Source organism: Cryptotermes secundus, unplaced genomic scaffold, assembly GCF_002891405.2.
Source record: "Cryptotermes secundus unplaced genomic scaffold, Csec_1.0 scaffold56, whole genome shotgun sequence".
Taxonomy (NCBI): Eukaryota; Metazoa; Arthropoda; class Insecta; order Blattodea; family Kalotermitidae; genus Cryptotermes; species Cryptotermes secundus.
In genome coordinates, this window is record NW_019744407.1 from 1039670 (window position 1) to 1058094 (window position 18425).

The window sequence follows — 18425 nt, forward strand, 5'->3', positions numbered from 1 at the left end:
TCATTGGACTTTTAAATTGACCTAATCCTTCCAGCTGCAATGTGGCAATATGGTCGACTCAGCGTCTAACAAAAACGTGTACCAGAAACTTTCCTGGGGGTAAAGGGCGGTCGGCGGGTAAGACTGAAAACCTCACCGCCTCCTGTGAGCCGACTGTCTATAAAATGTGGGAACCTCGACGTCTCATAACCATATAGGTCTTCACGGCCTGTTACAGGGATAACTTTATTTTCAAGTTTACGCACCGATATTCTTTAAACACTTCAAGCTACAACTATAGAGAAAAGGGCCAAAAAACATATGTAACTGAAATTTTTAGGCGATGGGAGTAAACCGCTACAGAAAATGCTCGTCTTCCAGATGGAGACATTATGATGGGTGACAATCCTGCTCGTACAAGGAAACATGACAAGATCTAACAATACGAGACGCAAACTACTGACAATTCAAAATCGGAAGGCAGGGGAGTGAAATGGATGGGGCATGAAAACCTATAAATATGAGGCAATCTCGAGAAGACGAAAACGACGGAGGCCGAGAAATCGGATTAGCTGTCGATGTCGTTAGGAATTATGGGAAAAGGCTGACCCACTTTTCCGCCGGGACACGAGCTGGTGCTGGATGTGCGTTCGTTCTTTCTCCTACCCATTTTCAGACATGGTACATTGATAACATAAATTTAACTGAAACTATCTGTTTAGAAAATCAGAGCAGACAGGCTCTTAACATTCTGAATCCGAAGCAGAATACGCTGTGGTCCTCTAGACAGAGATGGCTTTCTCGGCATATGGACTTTACTGTGGTACTCAATTTCCGCCAGTCACTCCATATACTTTAATAACAATGCCGCAGACGCTCGCAGTGCATTACAAATAAGTGCATGCTGCATGCTTGTTTTCATGAGGCTAAATTTAGCACGTGACGATCATAATCTCGACGATAACATGTCGCACGAACGAAATGTACATTTCGAATATGTTCGGCTCAATGGAACCTCAGCGTCTGTATTATGTCTTGTCAACATTTGACAACATAAATATTTAAATATGCATTTTCATATCCACGCGAAGTTTCGCTTCGTCGAAATATTTCAGTGAGGATTCTCAGTGTTTAGCACCCGTTCAGTCCTGTGGCCTTATTACACGTGGACAAACGGACACACGTCGTGAAAGTAATGGACATTCATGTATGTATTACTGAGAAATGCTGATAATGCTATGTAAATTCTTTCACTGCAGTAACATACTAGATTCTCGACAAAATTCTAACTCTAAGTCGTGTCAATGATTAAATGTGAAAATTAAAAACCAAAGTATGTGTGAAGAATGCCGTCTTCTGGGATGTGGCGCCGTATAAATATTGTCTAAACTGACGTTCCTCCGAAACGTCGGTTTAAACATTACACGGCGCCATGTCCTAGAAGACGGCATCCTTCATAGTCACCGCTGTGAAAACCTTAAATTTGACATAAATTATGTGCGGTCTTCTGCCCGACTACACGGCATTACATCCCAGAAGATAAAAAGGCGCGTCCTACACCATGTGCGAGCTGCCACTTAAGTTCCCACTATGAGAATAACGGCCCATGGATCCCCACTCTACGCCATGCTGACGGATATAGAAAGTCGACAGGGGCCTGCACCGCTTCAGGGGGATTTACGGTTGATTACATCGCAGCTCCCTGTCGGTGGTAACACGTTAGAACGGAATGGGCAAACCACTGTCATAAGGCCGTCGGAGTGTCTATGCCATCTAGGCCTGGAACGGGGCATTACGTGAGTCCGGACTCCGCACCTAGACTTGCATACAGGAGGAGTAAGAAGGATCCACTCAACCTTTGTCTCTAGAGTTCACCGCAGGGGCACAAAAGTTCAGTGGCGCTGAAACCGTGGGCCAGAACCATTGATAGGAAAGAACCCTTCTGGCGAGGCATTAGTTTATAATGTATGGGGCCTCAAATGCTAAGCCGTACATAACCCTAGAAGCGGAAGTGCATGATGAACTGCTGTTTGGAACACAGACGGGGCAGACCCACGATAAAGGTGATATAGTGAATGTGGGGGTGAGGTGGTAGGTGTTCAGAATCCAAAGGAGGGCACTGTGGGAGGGGAAAGATATTATAAAATGGTACAGATGAGGCAAGAAAATGGCAGAAAGTAAAAATAAAGGAACACACAACAGCCCCTTTTGAATATGGACCGGCTTACCTCGACGAGTAATTCCATGAATTTTTAACGTCCAATCGCCCTGCATGAATGTCTGTGTATATATGTATTTATATGTACGCACGTATTTATTAATAAATTACATTGTATAGAATGACCACTCTTTTATATTTTAAAGCCCAACTTATGTTGGTGCAGGCCGCGCCATAGCTAAAGCGGTTAGTCGCTGGCTTCCCACCGCGGCGGCCTGGGTTCGATCCCGGGTCTGCTCAAGTGGAATTTGTGGTGGACAAAATGGCGCTGGGCGGGTTTTCTCCGAGCACTTCGGTTTCCCCTGCCAATCTTCATTCCACCAAATTCTCTATCATCATAATCACCCGGGGCAGGCTACAATAGGCCAATCAGTGGCCGCCGTGCCGAGTGGACTCAGTCGGACTCCACCCCATACTAAGCGAGGAAAAAAAATACGCTGGTGTACGATTAAAATCACTTTAACGCATGCGAATCGTTGGCTAAGGTTTTTTTTATACTGACTGTACCTTCGTACTTGAGTCGAGTAAAGTATGAAATATGAAATTGTAGATATTAAACTGAACGGTATAACAAAATTACTTTATTAATTAATTAGCTGATTATGGTATTCTTTATGCTATTAAACCAGAATTTACTTGGAGTGTTCAAGAAAACTTCTGAACTATGCTTCCTGATATAACTAAGGGCAGTCATAAAGAGTACAGCAAGCATAATAATTGTAAAACATCAGCACGATAATGTTCCTCCAGTGGAATGTTCTCACTGCTGCAAATCGGACACCATAATCCAAATTACACATTCGCTGATTCGATTTTTCTTTCGCTCCACGCCCTGACTAATTCCGGGGTTTACTCAGCCTCCTACTCAATGGCTGCTGAGGGGCTCCCCCCTCGAAGCAAAGCCACCGAAACCCTAAAACTGATCATCCGCCTCCATCCGGTGTCGATGTTAAGAGAGCATGGAACTACGCGGTGCTTAAGCATTGGAGCAAACGTTGTCTTCACCTTTACACATAAGCCGAAGCAAAACTTGTGTCCAAGAGAGCCCATTCATTCCACTGGTGAGTTACAGGTATCTGGATTGTTTCCTATTCAGTGACCCAAGCTCGATTCCCTTTTGTACCTCATTTTTCCTTTCGCGCGCTGCTGAATTTACCGTCACTCATTTCAAACTGCAAGTCAGACGGTCTAACGGGGGAAATTAAATCCCTCTTCATTTCAGATACGTTCTGGAGTATCGAAAATAGATTATGACCGCTCATTATTTAGAAAGCCAACCACAGCCACACAAATAACTGTCACGTACGTAAGTATAAATCCACATTCTCTTGACCTCTGCACTAGCTGTTGGTGAGTGGTCAGCTTTAAGCCCCGGCCGCTTTATCCCCGGGGAAAGACCCACAGTACCCATTGGATAGGAGGCTGGGGTGGGGCCCAGAGCCGGTGTGGACGACATGGAGAAGAGAACATTCTTGACCCTACCGTGGCTCGAAATCCGACTCCTAGGTCGACCAGTCCGCAGCCAGTCGCTATACCGACTCCTATATATACGGATAGTAGGCCATATTTAACAATTCTGTAATTAAGGCAGTAGGTCTTTGTGCTGCTCTAAAGTTAGCAATCAATAAATAACACATTTTTCGAAGTTGTGCAAGGTTGTTGAGGTAGGACCATCAAGTTGTTCACCTATCTCTGCGCACAGAATGAGAGGGTGAGCGTATGACGGATCAATACAGCACAGCTAGGCTGCCAGCGAGGAGCAAGATAGATCGAGAAAGCAATAGGGTAGAAGGCATTTGGAAAAAAGCAGGCGAGAGACTACTTGTCTTCTGGGACATGATGCAGTGCAGGAAGCTGCAACATCCATCTACAGGGTACTATGAAGATGGAACAAAACCTTGGTACCTTTCTACCAAACGGCATGGCGTCACATCCTTTAAGACGACAATCTTCACATTCTTTGCCGAGAGCCTCAAATCTTACATAGAAGAGCATGTGGTTGAACTCATTGATATTCCTTGTATCCACGGAAGAGGATTTCAGGTCGGGGTGTGACAAAGTGTCATCACGAAATGAAACACAGTAGTATTATTCTTCTCAATCGAGTCAGAGACAGAAGGGTATGCTGGCATATGATAGCTCGCAATCACGCTATCAGCTGAAAGCTCTAAGCCGAGAATCTACAATATCCTTATATATATATATATATAAAAGAGAGAGAGAGAGATGCCACACCTGTGAAATTTAAATGATACGCAGTTTGGAAACAAATGCGAAGACATAGTGCTATAGAATGAAGAACTCCATGCAAATTAACAGGAAACTACTGGAAGGGTCAACGCTGTCATATGGCTAAAATTACTGCAGAGAATGGATTACCAATCATTTCAGAGTTCCCTTATCTCAAAAGCCGCCTGTGATACACAATGATCAATTTATTGCAGAGAATGAAAAATAGCCGATCCATTTCATGGGACCCACTATCTCAACGGCGCTTATGTTACACATGGCTGATTCCAATGCTGAAAATGAATAACTGCCTACCGTCAGACAGTGGTGGCTTGTGCCTCATTTTTTTGGTGTAGCACTTCTACAACAAAATGTAATATAAAACTGCCGAATTCTGGTACAGCTTAATATTGTTACGTCAGTATCAGGGGCGTCAGAACCAACGAAACCCATGTTACTACTACAAACTTCATGTCATTTTAACAACCTGTATATTATATCATAGGTTTCCACAAAACTTTCATCATATCATATTTATGAATATTAATATGGATCTTATTAAAGGCGTGAAGCAAACTATTTCCTATAAACGGATGGAAATATGTTACTTTGTTTTGCTGACCGGCTGAATGTCATTTTTCTCCCAGTGTTTTAACACCTTTCTCTAATTGTGATTACCCTTCATTTCTTCATTGATGACTGTTGCTTAGCATTATACTGTGCTGGTAAACAACAGATTATTATCAGTACTAATCACTACATATTTTCCTAAACTTTTGTACAATTTCCTATACATTCCTGTCCACATGCGCAATTGTCACAACCCCTGGAGTCCACATGTGCCGCTCTCTCTTCACTTGTATAGAAAGTCCATTCGCCTGCTCTTCAGCTGTGCAAATTTATGCGTAGACCAGCTGGTGAAGCCAGGACAAGTCCATGGAAGTTCCTTATTCACTGCCTGCACGGCTAATTAATTTAGCCATCTTTAATTCACTGCAGTCCTACAGACTTTTCTGTACAGTGTAGGAAAACATCTCTCAAGTTTGGCGGTTTTGTGTCACTGGTATAGTCATAAGAATTTTCAATAGGTGCACTGCTTCTGAACAAGTCTGGGAGGATTATTTTTGAGGTGAAAATACAATAGGAAAAGAACTCCTTGAGCCTTATGAAAATCTTGCAATCCATACACAGTTGTTAACTTACTTACTTACTCATGGAGCTGAGCCCTTCTGGAGGAGCCGCCAATTCTGCAGCTACTCCAGAATTTCACAGCATTTTATGGAACCTGAAGGTTCATTACCATGTTCACAAGAGCCCTCCACTGGTCCCTATCCTGAGCCAGATCTATCCAAGCCATACCAGTACATCCTCTCTCTCTCTCTCTAAGATCCATTCCAATATTGTCCACACACCTACATCTTGGTCTTCCCTGTGGTCTCTTTCCTTCTGGCTTTCCCACCAATATCCTATACGCATTCCTTATCACCCCCATTCGTGCTACATGACCTGCCCACCTCATCCTCCTTGACTTGATCATTCTAATTATATTTGGAGAAGAGTACAAGTTATGAAGCTCCTCATTATGCAGTTTCCTCCAACCTCCTGTCACTTCATCTCTCTTCGGTCCAAATATTCTCCTCAACACCCTGTTCTTAAACACCCTCAGTCTATGTTCCTAACTCAGTTTTAAATTTCTTTTTTCGTGAAAAGGGTAAGACTGGACTGCATGTATTAGTCTAATTAAACACAACCCCATTCATTTACAAGTCAGCTGGCATTGTGGTCATACAAGTATATGTACTATGTTATCCACACAAAGATAAAAGGTAAGGGTAAAGTTGTCCATGTGCCTACCTAAATAAGCACTATGCCATGAAGGTGTATGGGGGACTGGATGTAAAGACACTAGTTGGAGGTACATGGTCAGCTTCACCCCCCCCCCACCCACTGGATAGTTGGTTTGGTGGACCCCCAAGCCAGTGTGGATGACTTGGAGAAGAGAAAGTTCGTGACCCTACCGGGACTTGAATGCCAATCACTGTTGTCCAGCCCGTAACCAGTTGCTATAATAACTATGGTATCACAGGTCCATACACACAAAACAGTTAAAAAAATAAACTGAAAAGAGGGGGGGGGGAGAAGCTACATCTACATGTTTTCCATTCATTACATATGCAAATGCACACTTCATATTCAAACTGTCACAGTTGTGGTCTAACTGGTGAGCATCAAAATAGCACACGCTGTAGTTCACTTAATTTAAATGAAATAAAATTCAAAGCACACCAGAAAATAGTAGGTAACTGTTCATGTGGCTTCCAGGTAGGTAAATCAACAGTAGATCAGATACAGTCAGTGAGACAGATTTGGGAAAAACATTAACACTGGACTATGGAGTTAGCACATTTCAATTTCTCATGGATTTCACAGCCACCTATCACAATGTAAACAGGGAGAAATTATTCGAGGCCATGAAGGAGTTGAAAATACCCCAGAAGTTAACTGGATTGGTATGAGCAACTATGAAGCACATAAAATGTAGAGTTAAAGTTCACAATATTCTATAAGAACCATTTGGAGCATCAACGGGCCTAAGACACAGATGTCCTGAAAGAAGCAATTATAAACCTCCGTAAAGCAGAGGAGGAAATGAGACTTATAATCAATCTGTAAAAAATAAATATACAGAAGTTAACAAAAACGCCACCTAATTTGAGAACGTTTAAAGTGGACGACCATGAATTTGAAAGGGTGACAGAATTCAAATATCTTGTATCTACTCCAACAGAAGATAACATCACTACTGAAATAAAACAGTGAACTGCAATGGCAAAGAGCAAGTTATGGCCTAAAGAAACAATTAAGTTCAAAATGTTTAGAGAGAGAGAGAGACAAAATATGCTTTCAAAAAGACGCTTGTAAGGCCTATACTTACTTATGAAAGTAAAGCTGGCCCCTCACAAGAAAAGATGAAAATATGCTCCAAATCTTTGAAAGAAAGATATTAAGAATAATTTATGGCCCAATTAAGGAAAATGGTATATGGAGATCAAGGTATAACCATGAACTTCATGAATTACATAATGAACCAAATACAGCGAAAGTAATCAAAGTAGGGTGGTTGAGATTTTTAGAATGCAGGAGCAAACCCCTTGTAGGAAGTTAATGTTACATCAACCAGAGGGTACTCAATGAGTAGGGAGACCTGCAATCAGGTGGCTGGATTCAGCTGAAGAAAATCTGAAGACAATGGTTATTAGAAATTGGAGACGAAAGTCACAGGATTGGGACCAATAGCAAGCAATTGCAAAAGAGATCAAGGTTCATCATGGACTGTAGTGCCTGAATAACAACAACAAAAACAAAAACCACCACCACCACCACAAGGAGGAGAAGCAGCAAGCGTATGAGTGTATATGTTGTAAACATACCTAAACTACAAAAACAGTTCTAATTTTAGGTGGGGTACTGCCCATAATGGCTTAATGAGCAAGCTGCCATTAATTAAAGAGTTTCATCATAAAAAAAGTTTGAAAAGCACTTGCTCTTGACATGGCACACTTCAGGGTCAGAAAAATCAGACCCTGTAAATGTTAGCATCAACCATTCAACCACTAAGAAGTTTTTGTAACACATGAAAAAAGAAGGTTATATTATAATAATTCATCAATATTTTATATAAAACCAAAATAATTTGTAAGCACATCAAATTATTTCCAATTTTACTTAAAAAAAGTTTCTGGTACGTCTGACAGCACTTCAAAATCCCATACTGAATGGCTGTGCTACAGTTAATTCCTTCTCACATGTTCCCATGGTTGCTATGTTCACATTAACAGCACAGACCTAAAGAGTATCTAAATGGGGAACTCAGAAAAGATATACAGTTTGTACCATCCACAATACTGATAACCCAGAACTGAATAAGGAGAAGGAGTGGACACACATCTCACTAACAGAGTTCCTTCCTAGAACCCTTTTCTTTCAAAACCCTAATAATGCTATGTGGCATCACACTACTTCTGAATCATATTGCGAAATAATGGCTGAAATCCAGAATAGCAAAGTTAGAAGAGACAGTTTTTAGCCAACGGCCAGTAAACACACTCCCACATCAACAGACATGTGAGCCATCATTACATGGCCCGCTAACACATCATGCAACAACAGAAGAGCTGCTGGAGGAGGTGTTTTCCATGCGGTTCATCCCGAGGCTATATAACAAGGACAAATGGGAAAAGGTAGTTTAAATCATGAACTAGTTGTGAGACACCTGCCATCCAGCAAGGATGAAAGTACAGAAGCAGAAGAATACCTACTGTTGGAAGCCCTAACCTAGCAATGCCTGGTGAAGACATAGAAGACTTTATGTGTTTAGCAGTACAGTGATTTATAGTGTGTGTCTGTGTGTGTGTGTGTGTAGATCTTTGAAATTCTTACAGTTACCTACAGCTATGAGTTATAAGGGTTCAATAAATCCACTCATCAATCCAAACCCTGTGTCTAGTCATTAACATGTGAAAATATTTATTTCAAACAAGTACATGATTAAACAAATCCACCTGGATAACAATTGGAATAAAAACTTCATGTAAACACAAAAGACAACTATATTTGGCCAGTAGGGACAGTAATGATCCAAGACTAAAAAGTCACTACAAAATGTACTGTAAAATTTTGTCAAAAGTCATTAAAGAAGCCAAACAGAATAACTATAACAGCCAAATTCTAAAATCAAACAATAAAATTAAAACCACCTGGGATATTGTGAAAGTTGAATCAGGAAAGAAATCTGTTAATGAAGACGTACAAAGTTTGAATATTGAAGGGAAGTCCACTAACAATCCACAAGCTATCGCAAGTGCATTTAATGAATATTTCCTTTCATTAGCTGAGAAAACATATTCCAATAATAATAATAATAATAATAATAATAATAATAATAATCCAATATACTATCTGTCTCGTGCCTTTAACAATTCATTTCCAAATATCAATCTCAAATTCTCAACAAGGAAGGAAATTGAAAACATTATTAAATCCCTTAAGCCCAAAAATTCACATGGATATGATGAAATCTCTACCAAATTACTTAAAGCAAGCTCTGTTTACATCAGTTCACCCTTGAATCATCTATGTAATAAATCTTTATCATCAGGTACTTTTCCTCAACGCTTAAAATACGCTGTAATGAAACCACTTTTTAAAAAAGGAGAGAGAAAATGCATCTCTAATTACAGACCAATATCCATATTGACTTCATTCTCAAAAGTCTTTGAAAAAGTTATGTATAATAGACTACTTGAACACTTAAATTCTAACAACATATTAGTCAAAGAGCAATTTGGATTTAGGAAAGACCTAACAACAGAAAAAGCAACCTATGAACTAACTAACGATATTTTAAGTGCTCTCAATGACAGATTAATTGTGGGAGGGATTTTCTGTGATCTAGCAAAAGCTTTCGATTGTGTTAATCATGATATCTTACTATCGAAATTAAATTTCTATGGAATAACTGGCAAAGCTAATGAATGGATCAAATCATACCTCAAAAACAGGTATCAAAGAGTTGAAATAAATAATAAAAACTCCAGTCATAATGCATTTTCAAACTGGGGAATTATAAAGCACGGTGTTCCACAAGGATCAATTTTAGGTCCCTTACTTTTTCTTCTCTACATAAATGATCTATCTAAAACCATCAACAATAAATCTAAACCAATTCTATATGCAGATGACACTAGTATAATATTTAAGAACTCTAAATTTGACAACTTTAAAAATGACATAAATATTGTATTTGAAGCCTTAAACAGATGGTTCGAAGCCAATTTACTCTCATTAAATTTTGATAAAACCCATTACATATCATTCACAACTAAAAACAACCACCAAATTGATCTGGACATCAGTTATGCCAACAAATTAATCTGTAAAGTACTTGATACAAAATTCCTTGGAATACATGTAGACAGTACACTGTCTTGGAAAATACATATTGAACAAATTATACCTAAATTAAATGCAGCTTGCTATGCGATGAGATCAATTAAGCCTTTTATGTCACAGGAAACATTGAAGATGGTTTACCATGCCTACTTTCATTCTATTATGAACTATGGATTAATATTTTGGGGGAACTCTTCACATAGTGTAATAATTTTTAAAATACAAAAGAATATAATAAGAATCATTACAGGATGTAGAAGTAGAGATTCATGTAGAGAATTATTTAAGAAATTAAAAATTCTACCGCTTCAATCGCAATACATATTATCGCTTCTCCTATTTGTTGTTTACAACAAAGATAAATTCAAATTAAATTCTGATGTCTATAACATGAATACTAGACAAAAATATAACTTCCACCTACCCTCATCAACTTTATCAGTATATCAAAAAGGAGTCTACTTTACTGGCATAAAAGTGTTCAACAATCTGCCACAAAGTATTAAAAACTTGGGCAATGATACTAAAAAGTTTAAATCAGAGTTAAAGAATTATCTACATGCTCATTCCTTCTACTCTTTAGATGAATACTTCAATGTAAATAGAGAATGATGTAAAATTAAGTTATATTAATTTTTAAGCTAAAATTGCCTGTACTTATGTATGTAACCTTTTGACTTGTTCTGTATCCAAACGTACTAACCTGCTTAGGATTTATAGAATGTAAATAAATTCAATTCAATTCAAACAGTTTTTGGATGCAATAAAAATGCAAGTAAGTTGAGGTTATAGCCCATTCAGATATTACTATGAAAAGTTTGGAGACAAGAGATCAGGCTCCTAGCTGAGGCCAATGTCAGAAATTTTTCAGTCCAAGATGTGTTCTATGACATTTAAAACCACAAATTCACAACACAGTCTAAACCATCCTTATATGAAGAAAATTATATTCCTGTTTTCAATGCATGTGAACTGTTCAAGCTCTAGAATGGCAAACATACTGTACATACAGGCAGACTGAATTCCAAAAACCACCCTTTGTATTCAGCAGTGTTGAGAAAGTGTAGGTGCGACAACATTTTGAGACCGATTTATTTCACAATCACAGTCTTATTTTACATATGACAGGTGGAACTTTAATAGTGGCAACACTGCTGTAGACACACCATACAATGAACCAAATAATGTCGCTTATACCACGTTAGTTACATACCTACCTTTACCACAGAGCAAATGGAATCTCCCTTCCCACATCACGCGCATGCACAGGGACGAGAAGAACAAAGACTTGTGCTAGCTGGCGGTCTAATGTAGTGTTGTCAAGATGTTTTCGAAACAGGAACAACGGAGTTGGATAAAGACTGAATGTGCCAGAGGCCGTACAGCACGACAGTGTCATCAAGGTCTTTAAGAGGCTTGCGGGGAATCTGCATTGCCTTACAGAACAGAGGCAAGGTGGGTAAAAGCCTTCAACGAGGGACGTCAAAATGTGGCAGACATGCGTTGACCAGGTCATCCTGGTGTCAGTGAAGAAGTGTATGCTCTTTCTGCGTTACTGGAGTGTTTGATGCCATATGATTCGTGAGCTGGCCTGAGACAGGATTAGCGCATACGACTGTGCTTCACTTTCTGAAGGAACGCCTGGGCATGAGAAAAATTGCATCATGATGGGTTCCGCATGATTTGACGGAAATGCAGAAATGGCAAGCTGTGGCTGATTTGTTTGATCGATGGGGCTGGGAAGTGCTGTACCATCCATCATACTCTCTGGACTTAAGCCCTTGTGACTTTGACTTGATTCCTAAGATGAAGGAACCACTGCGTGGCATTCGCTTCAGAACTGTTCCAGAGATTCTTAAGGCAGTAGACCACTCCATTCAAACTATCAACACAACAGGTGCTGCTAAAGGTATCCCATGACTTCCACATCGCTGGCAACGGGCTGTACAGAATGCTGGTGACTACACTGAAGGACAGTAAAACTTCGAAACATGCATCTATTTTGTATCAGTTGTAAATAAATAGTTGCCACAATTAAAGTTCCAAGCCTCATATATGTGAAAGTAAAAAAAAGAAGCTTATGTTAATCCACTATGAATTCATTCATGACTTTCTATTTTGCTAGATTTGAAGTTCTCATTGCAGTGGCTATGAAGACTCAAGAAAACTGCAGGATTAACTTTTACTCAGCATCCTTAGAATTGAATGACAGAGCTTCAAACAAAGTTGCATTATTATGACGCAAGCTTAGAGCAAATGCTGCATAACTGGCATTTAAAGGCCTCGATACCTATATTTTGTATAAAAATAATCCTGTTAGATGGGGGTTTGAGACTGAAACTCATAAATCATGGTAATACATAATTAATCAGAAATGTATTATGGACAGGTAACAGGCCATGGAGGCCCATAGGGTTGTGAGATGTTGAGGTTCCCACATTTTCTAGACAACTGGCTCTCAGATGGGGGTGAAGTTGTCAGCCTTATGCGCTGGCCGCCCTTTACCCCCAGGAATATTCCTGGTACTCATTTCTGTTTTTGGCTGAGTCAACCCCAGGGCCATAGTGTAGGTGGAAGGATTAGGTAAACTGAAAAAATCCACCTCATCGGGATTCAATCCCTTGACTTTCTGGTTGTAGCATAATGCCTCAACCAACTATGCTACCATGTTACCTGTTATGGACAAAGCGACGTTTCAAATTAGTGAAAGGATAAACTGACTCAAATACATGTACCCATGTTTTCAACACCCATAGTCATATTACAGGCTACAAGTTTGCAACCTTTGCTGCAATTAATACAGCAGAATGCAGTAACATTAATTTTCCCATGCCATGTTTAATATACAAAAACACGGTGTAGAAAGAGCATCTAGAGTGACTGTCCTGACTGAATGAGAACAATGTAATTTAAATGAATAGTAAAAGATTAATAATGTAGCTTGTACATTTTGCAATTTTCATGCAGGGTCAGATCTCTGGAATGGCACCACGAATAGTGCAACAAAGATGCATAAAGGGCAAGGCTAGAATGGTGAAAATATATATGAATTTTCTTCACCTTATATTGGTAATAAATTTCATACCAATAAAACTGCTGATGCTGCTGTGCATTATAAGGCCACAATACACTTGCATGTATGCCAAAAGTGGGTTATTATACATGTATGTGTGCATACATGCACATCTGCGTCCTCTCAATATGCATGGAGATAACTGTCCTAAGGTGACTCATCCTGATGAAACATTTTTGAACGATCATAAGGAAAAATGAGTTCATGATCTTTACAAGATTTTTGCATCAGAAGATAATTATTATCAATGTTCTCATGATAATATTGTCACGTGTTAGTGACTAGACACAGATTTTGGATTGATAATCAGATTTCTTGAAAGCTTATAACTCTGACTTTAAGTAACTACACTACTGTCAACGATTTACACATTCTAATGATCACAGTAGCTACAGAGTGGAAACATGCCTACCGGCCGTTGCCTATCAATGGGCTACTTTTCTTGTTAAACTATTCTAGCTTTCAGTCATCATGTCACAATATCATAATATTTTTGAAATTCTGAAGTAGTTTTAACAACAAATTTAGAAGAATGACAATCAGTCCATGCAAGTTTTATAAACTTTTAAATTAATCAGTACTTACAGAAGCAGTGACTCCACAAGCAATGGCTAAATTCCGTTTATGCTTATTGGCATGTTCATAACGAGCATACAGTTTCCTACCAACCCACACTGGAATACCTGAAATTGGAAAAAAAAAATGAAGCTGTTAAAAGGAATGAAGCCTGGGAAAGTTATTTAAGCACAACAGCTTCTTAGGGTTCTGAAGAACTATGGCAGAACAGATGTCATCCTTCTACTTGATCAGCCCAAACTAGAAATCCAGAATGCCACAGGGGTTCAGTATTATCTGAACATAAGAAATATCTAGAACTATGCTGAAAGAAATGTACTGGAGCAGACATGACAAGTGAGAATGATGCAACAGCTGAAATTAAAGTAATGAAGGCTTTAGGTACTACACACAATATAAGCATGAAAGAAATCTACTTCATGGCTTGATTTAATACAGATACAAACTCTTGACATGAAGCACCTAACCAGAAAAACTATGGCAGCTGCAATGGGAAAGACAAACAAGAAGTGAGACATACAGAATATAATAAATGTTAAAATTCTTGTCCAGAGTAGAAAACAGCACATAAAGCATTACAATTTATGTGCTGTAAGTGACCACTGCATACACTGCCACATCATCGCTTTACTGGAACGTATGTGTATGGTTTTGGATTTCTTCGTTGGGGGAGAATTCACGTGCTTCCACTGTTGGCTCTGCCATTTGCTCTCTGGTTCAAAATGGTGGCACCAAGTTTTGTCCCCAGTGGCAATACAGGACAGAAAAGCATACTCTTCCTCATGGTATCATTGCAATTGATCCTGTGAGGCAGCTATTTTCTGAGTTTGCTGTTCCTTCGCGAGTTGATGTGGAACCCAATGCGCGCAGATTTTGCGGTACAGTAGGTGTTTTGTCACAATGGCGTGTATGGAACCGTGACTTAATCCAATCAAGAGACTAATTTCTTCCCCAGTAATCTGTTGGTTTGGCCAGATATGACGATCCCACACAGCAATAACATCAGGAGTGATGACATGATGAGCGTGTCCTGGGTGATCATCATCTTGCAGTTACATACGTCCCTCTTGGAATCTCTTATGCCATGCCAGCACATGTGAATGTGACATGCTGTGTTAGCCATAAACAGCAGACATAGGATGATGAATTTCTTGTTCTCCTACTCCTTCAGCAGTCAAAAAGCGCACTACACTTTGCTGTTCTTCTTTACTCGCCTCCATTACTGATGTTGGATGACCACACGTAGTGCTAACCTTACTTCCAGCACAATAAACAAACAACTAATGTGCAAGGGCATGTTGTCACTGTGCTTTCCTGAGTACCTACCAGATGTTCGTACCATAGGCAAATTTCAGTGTTACCAACTTCGGCGCCATGTGAGTTATGTGTGGTGACCCGTTTTCATTTGACTGCCCCTTATACATTCTGCATGTTGTTTTATGAGGGGCAGTCAAAAAGTTCCTGCAATGGTGGTATAGCACTCTAATGGTAGGACATACAGAAACGCTTAACTAATCACTTTCAAAGTAGGACCCTTGCGTGCACACACACTTGCTCCATTGATCCTGCCATTGTTGGAAGCAGCGGTGGAAGGCTTCTTTTGGAATCTTCTGGAGCTCAGCCGTTGCATTCGATTTGATGTCCTCCATGGTTGCGGAAAGTGTCCCCTTGAGGCCAATTTTCAGAGTAGGGAAAGCCAAAAGTCACTTGGAGTGAGATCCAGAGAGTATGGTGGTTGAGTGATGACAGGAATGTTTTTCTCAGTGAGGAATTGCTGCACAACAAGTGATGTGTGGCTCAGTGCACTATCATGACGCAGGAACCACTGTCCCTGCCACTTGTCATGCCGCTTCCCCCGAAACGCATCGCGCAACCTCTGAAAAACTTGCATACAGAAATGGCCAGTAACAGTACTAACTTCTTGCTCCAACTCTGCGATGGTCATTCTTTGATCACACTGAATCAGGTGTCGCACTTTTCCAATTATTTCTTCGGTTCTGGATGTCGAAGGTCTCCTGCTGCACTGGTCATCCTCTAACATCTCCTGCCTATACTTAAACCGGGAAAACCAGTCGTAAACTGTGGATTTCTTTAGCGCAGTATCACCATAAACTTGCTGCAGGGCTGATTGTGTCTTTGAATCAGATTTTGCCAATTTGCACATGAACTTGATGTTCGCACGCTGTTCGAAACATTGTGCCGAATGACCAACACTCACGTCTAATTCAAATGAAACAGTAATGACACTGCACACTGAAACCTGTTCAGACCTGTTGCACCTATGAGTAGACATGCTGAGCTTCCCACCACAACAGTGTGTGCGCTATCTTATCACTCGTTCTCCGTCTGCAGGGGAATTCTGGGAACTTTCTGACTGCCCTACGTACATTCTATATGCATGCATGTATATGTGTACATACATAGAAACATAAAACAGTAACCAAAAATGAAACATTAAATTGACAGGGCACCAAAGAACCATACAAGTTTGCACAGCCACCACACTGGTATTACTGTTGGCACAAAACTAAAAAAGTACAGAGGAAAGGTTAACTTCCTGAAGCATGATATTCATAAAAGTCAGTCATCTGTTTCATGGGTTATTTAGGGTGAAGGTGAGGAAATACAAATGAAGTCATACAATCATCCAGATATAAAAAGCCTATCAAGAAACATCATCAGTTTCAGCTATGCAAAATATTTATTTCTGAGCTGTATAAAGAAATACACAAGATTTGAAGTATTCATAGCGTTGAAGATTTTGACTGTGATCTCCTGGATTATGACACCATATAATCTGGTAGGCAGTTATCAACAGTTTCAAGGTACCTGATGATTCCCTTTTCAGGGCAAGAGAACTCCTTAAGGGTGGAAAAATTCAGGGCACAAGTCCTCCGGGAGTGACTTTAAGCCGTGTGTCCTGTGTCGTAGATTTACGGCACGTAAAAGATCCTCATGTCTCTAGGAGACCTCTGAGCAAAATCAGGCAGTTTCCTGCCCAAGTAGTTTCCAATTCCTCTGGTAGATGGGGAATTATCACTACTTCACCACTACTGGAGAAGGCTGACCTCGCTGGCAGAAAGGGGCTGATAGAGAGCACCAGTACTGGAAGGGCATGGCGACTAGATAGAAAATTAAAAAGGGGGGACGCACAATAGATCAATAAATGGTCACAGTGCATGGGGTAACCCACCCCCTCCGAATAATAATAATAATAATAATCTCATCTATATGTTTATCCCAGGTTATATCATTTTGGATAGTCAGGCCAAGAAATTTTAGGTGATTTGTATTTAATAAAACTGTTCCTATGCCTCCCATTTCTCTAACTACATTATTTTCTACAGTGAAGTTTATATAATATGTTTTCATTATATTAGGTGACATTAAATTTTTTTTAAACCAGTCCTCCAGCATCCTATATACTTCATTTATTGTATTTTTTAAGTTTTATTGGATTGTCTTGAGAGATTAAAAAATTGGCATCATCAGCAAATAGAATGGGAATACTCTTAGTCTCTAAAATCTTGGGAAGGTCATTTATATATATTATAAACAGCAGTGGTCCCAGTATCAACCCTTGCAGGAGACCATTAGTTACTTTAACCCATTGAAAGTTTACTTTACTACTGTTTGTCCCACTGGAGATAGCAATTCTCTGTTTTCTATTCAGTAGATATGACTTATGTAGCTCATATTGTTTGTCTTTTATTCCATAATACCTCAATTTACTTAATAATATACCGTGGCTAACACATTTTCCATATAATTCACATTAAAATCCCCACAAACAATAACTTTATCCTTTTTATACAAATTTTGTAGAATTAATTCCAGTTTACTCAAAAATATTTCATAATCAGTGGAAGGTGATCTATATATAGTTAAAATAATTACTTTAAAATTTATAGTATTTAAAGTGACAGCACAGGCTTCAAAACAAAATTTATCAAGATTAATAGTACGAGTTGTTAAATTATCATGCACATATACAGGATGTCCCAGGAGGAATGTGCCAGACTTTGGGAGGGTGTTCCTTATGTTAAAGTATGCCGGCCACGGCGACTGGCACCGGACCGACTCGCTATCGCAAAGGCCGAGTTCGACGCCATGTTGCGGGATGGTACAGCTTGTCGATCAGAGAGTTCATGGTCTTCGGCACTACATATTGTGCCCAAGAAAGACAACGGTTGGCGTCCTTGCGGCGACTATAGAGCACTAAACGCCCGGACAATCCCTGACCGCTACCCAGTCCCGCATATCCATGACTACGCACACCAGCTCCATGGCTGTACCATTTTCTCCAAAATCGACTTGGTACGAGCCTATAACCAAATTCCCGTCAATCCCGGTGATATACAGAAGACGGCCATCACCACTCCATTCGGCCTATTCGAG

General features: G+C 39.8%; 1 protein-coding gene across 6 annotated transcripts in view; it reads right to left on the reverse strand.

Annotated features, from left to right (window-relative positions):
- LOC111874641 (E3 ubiquitin-protein ligase RNF19B) overlaps positions 1 to 18425 on the reverse strand; it is a 137496-nt gene that overhangs the window by 21614 nt on the left and 97457 nt on the right. For all 6 annotated transcript variants that reach the window (XM_023870299.1, XM_023870297.1, XM_023870301.2 and 3 more), the window contains one exon: positions 14037 to 14134. In XM_023870299.1, coding sequence (XP_023726067.1) covers positions 14037 to 14134 — 98 coding nt within the window. The remainder of the gene's footprint in view (positions 1 to 14036; positions 14135 to 18425) is intronic.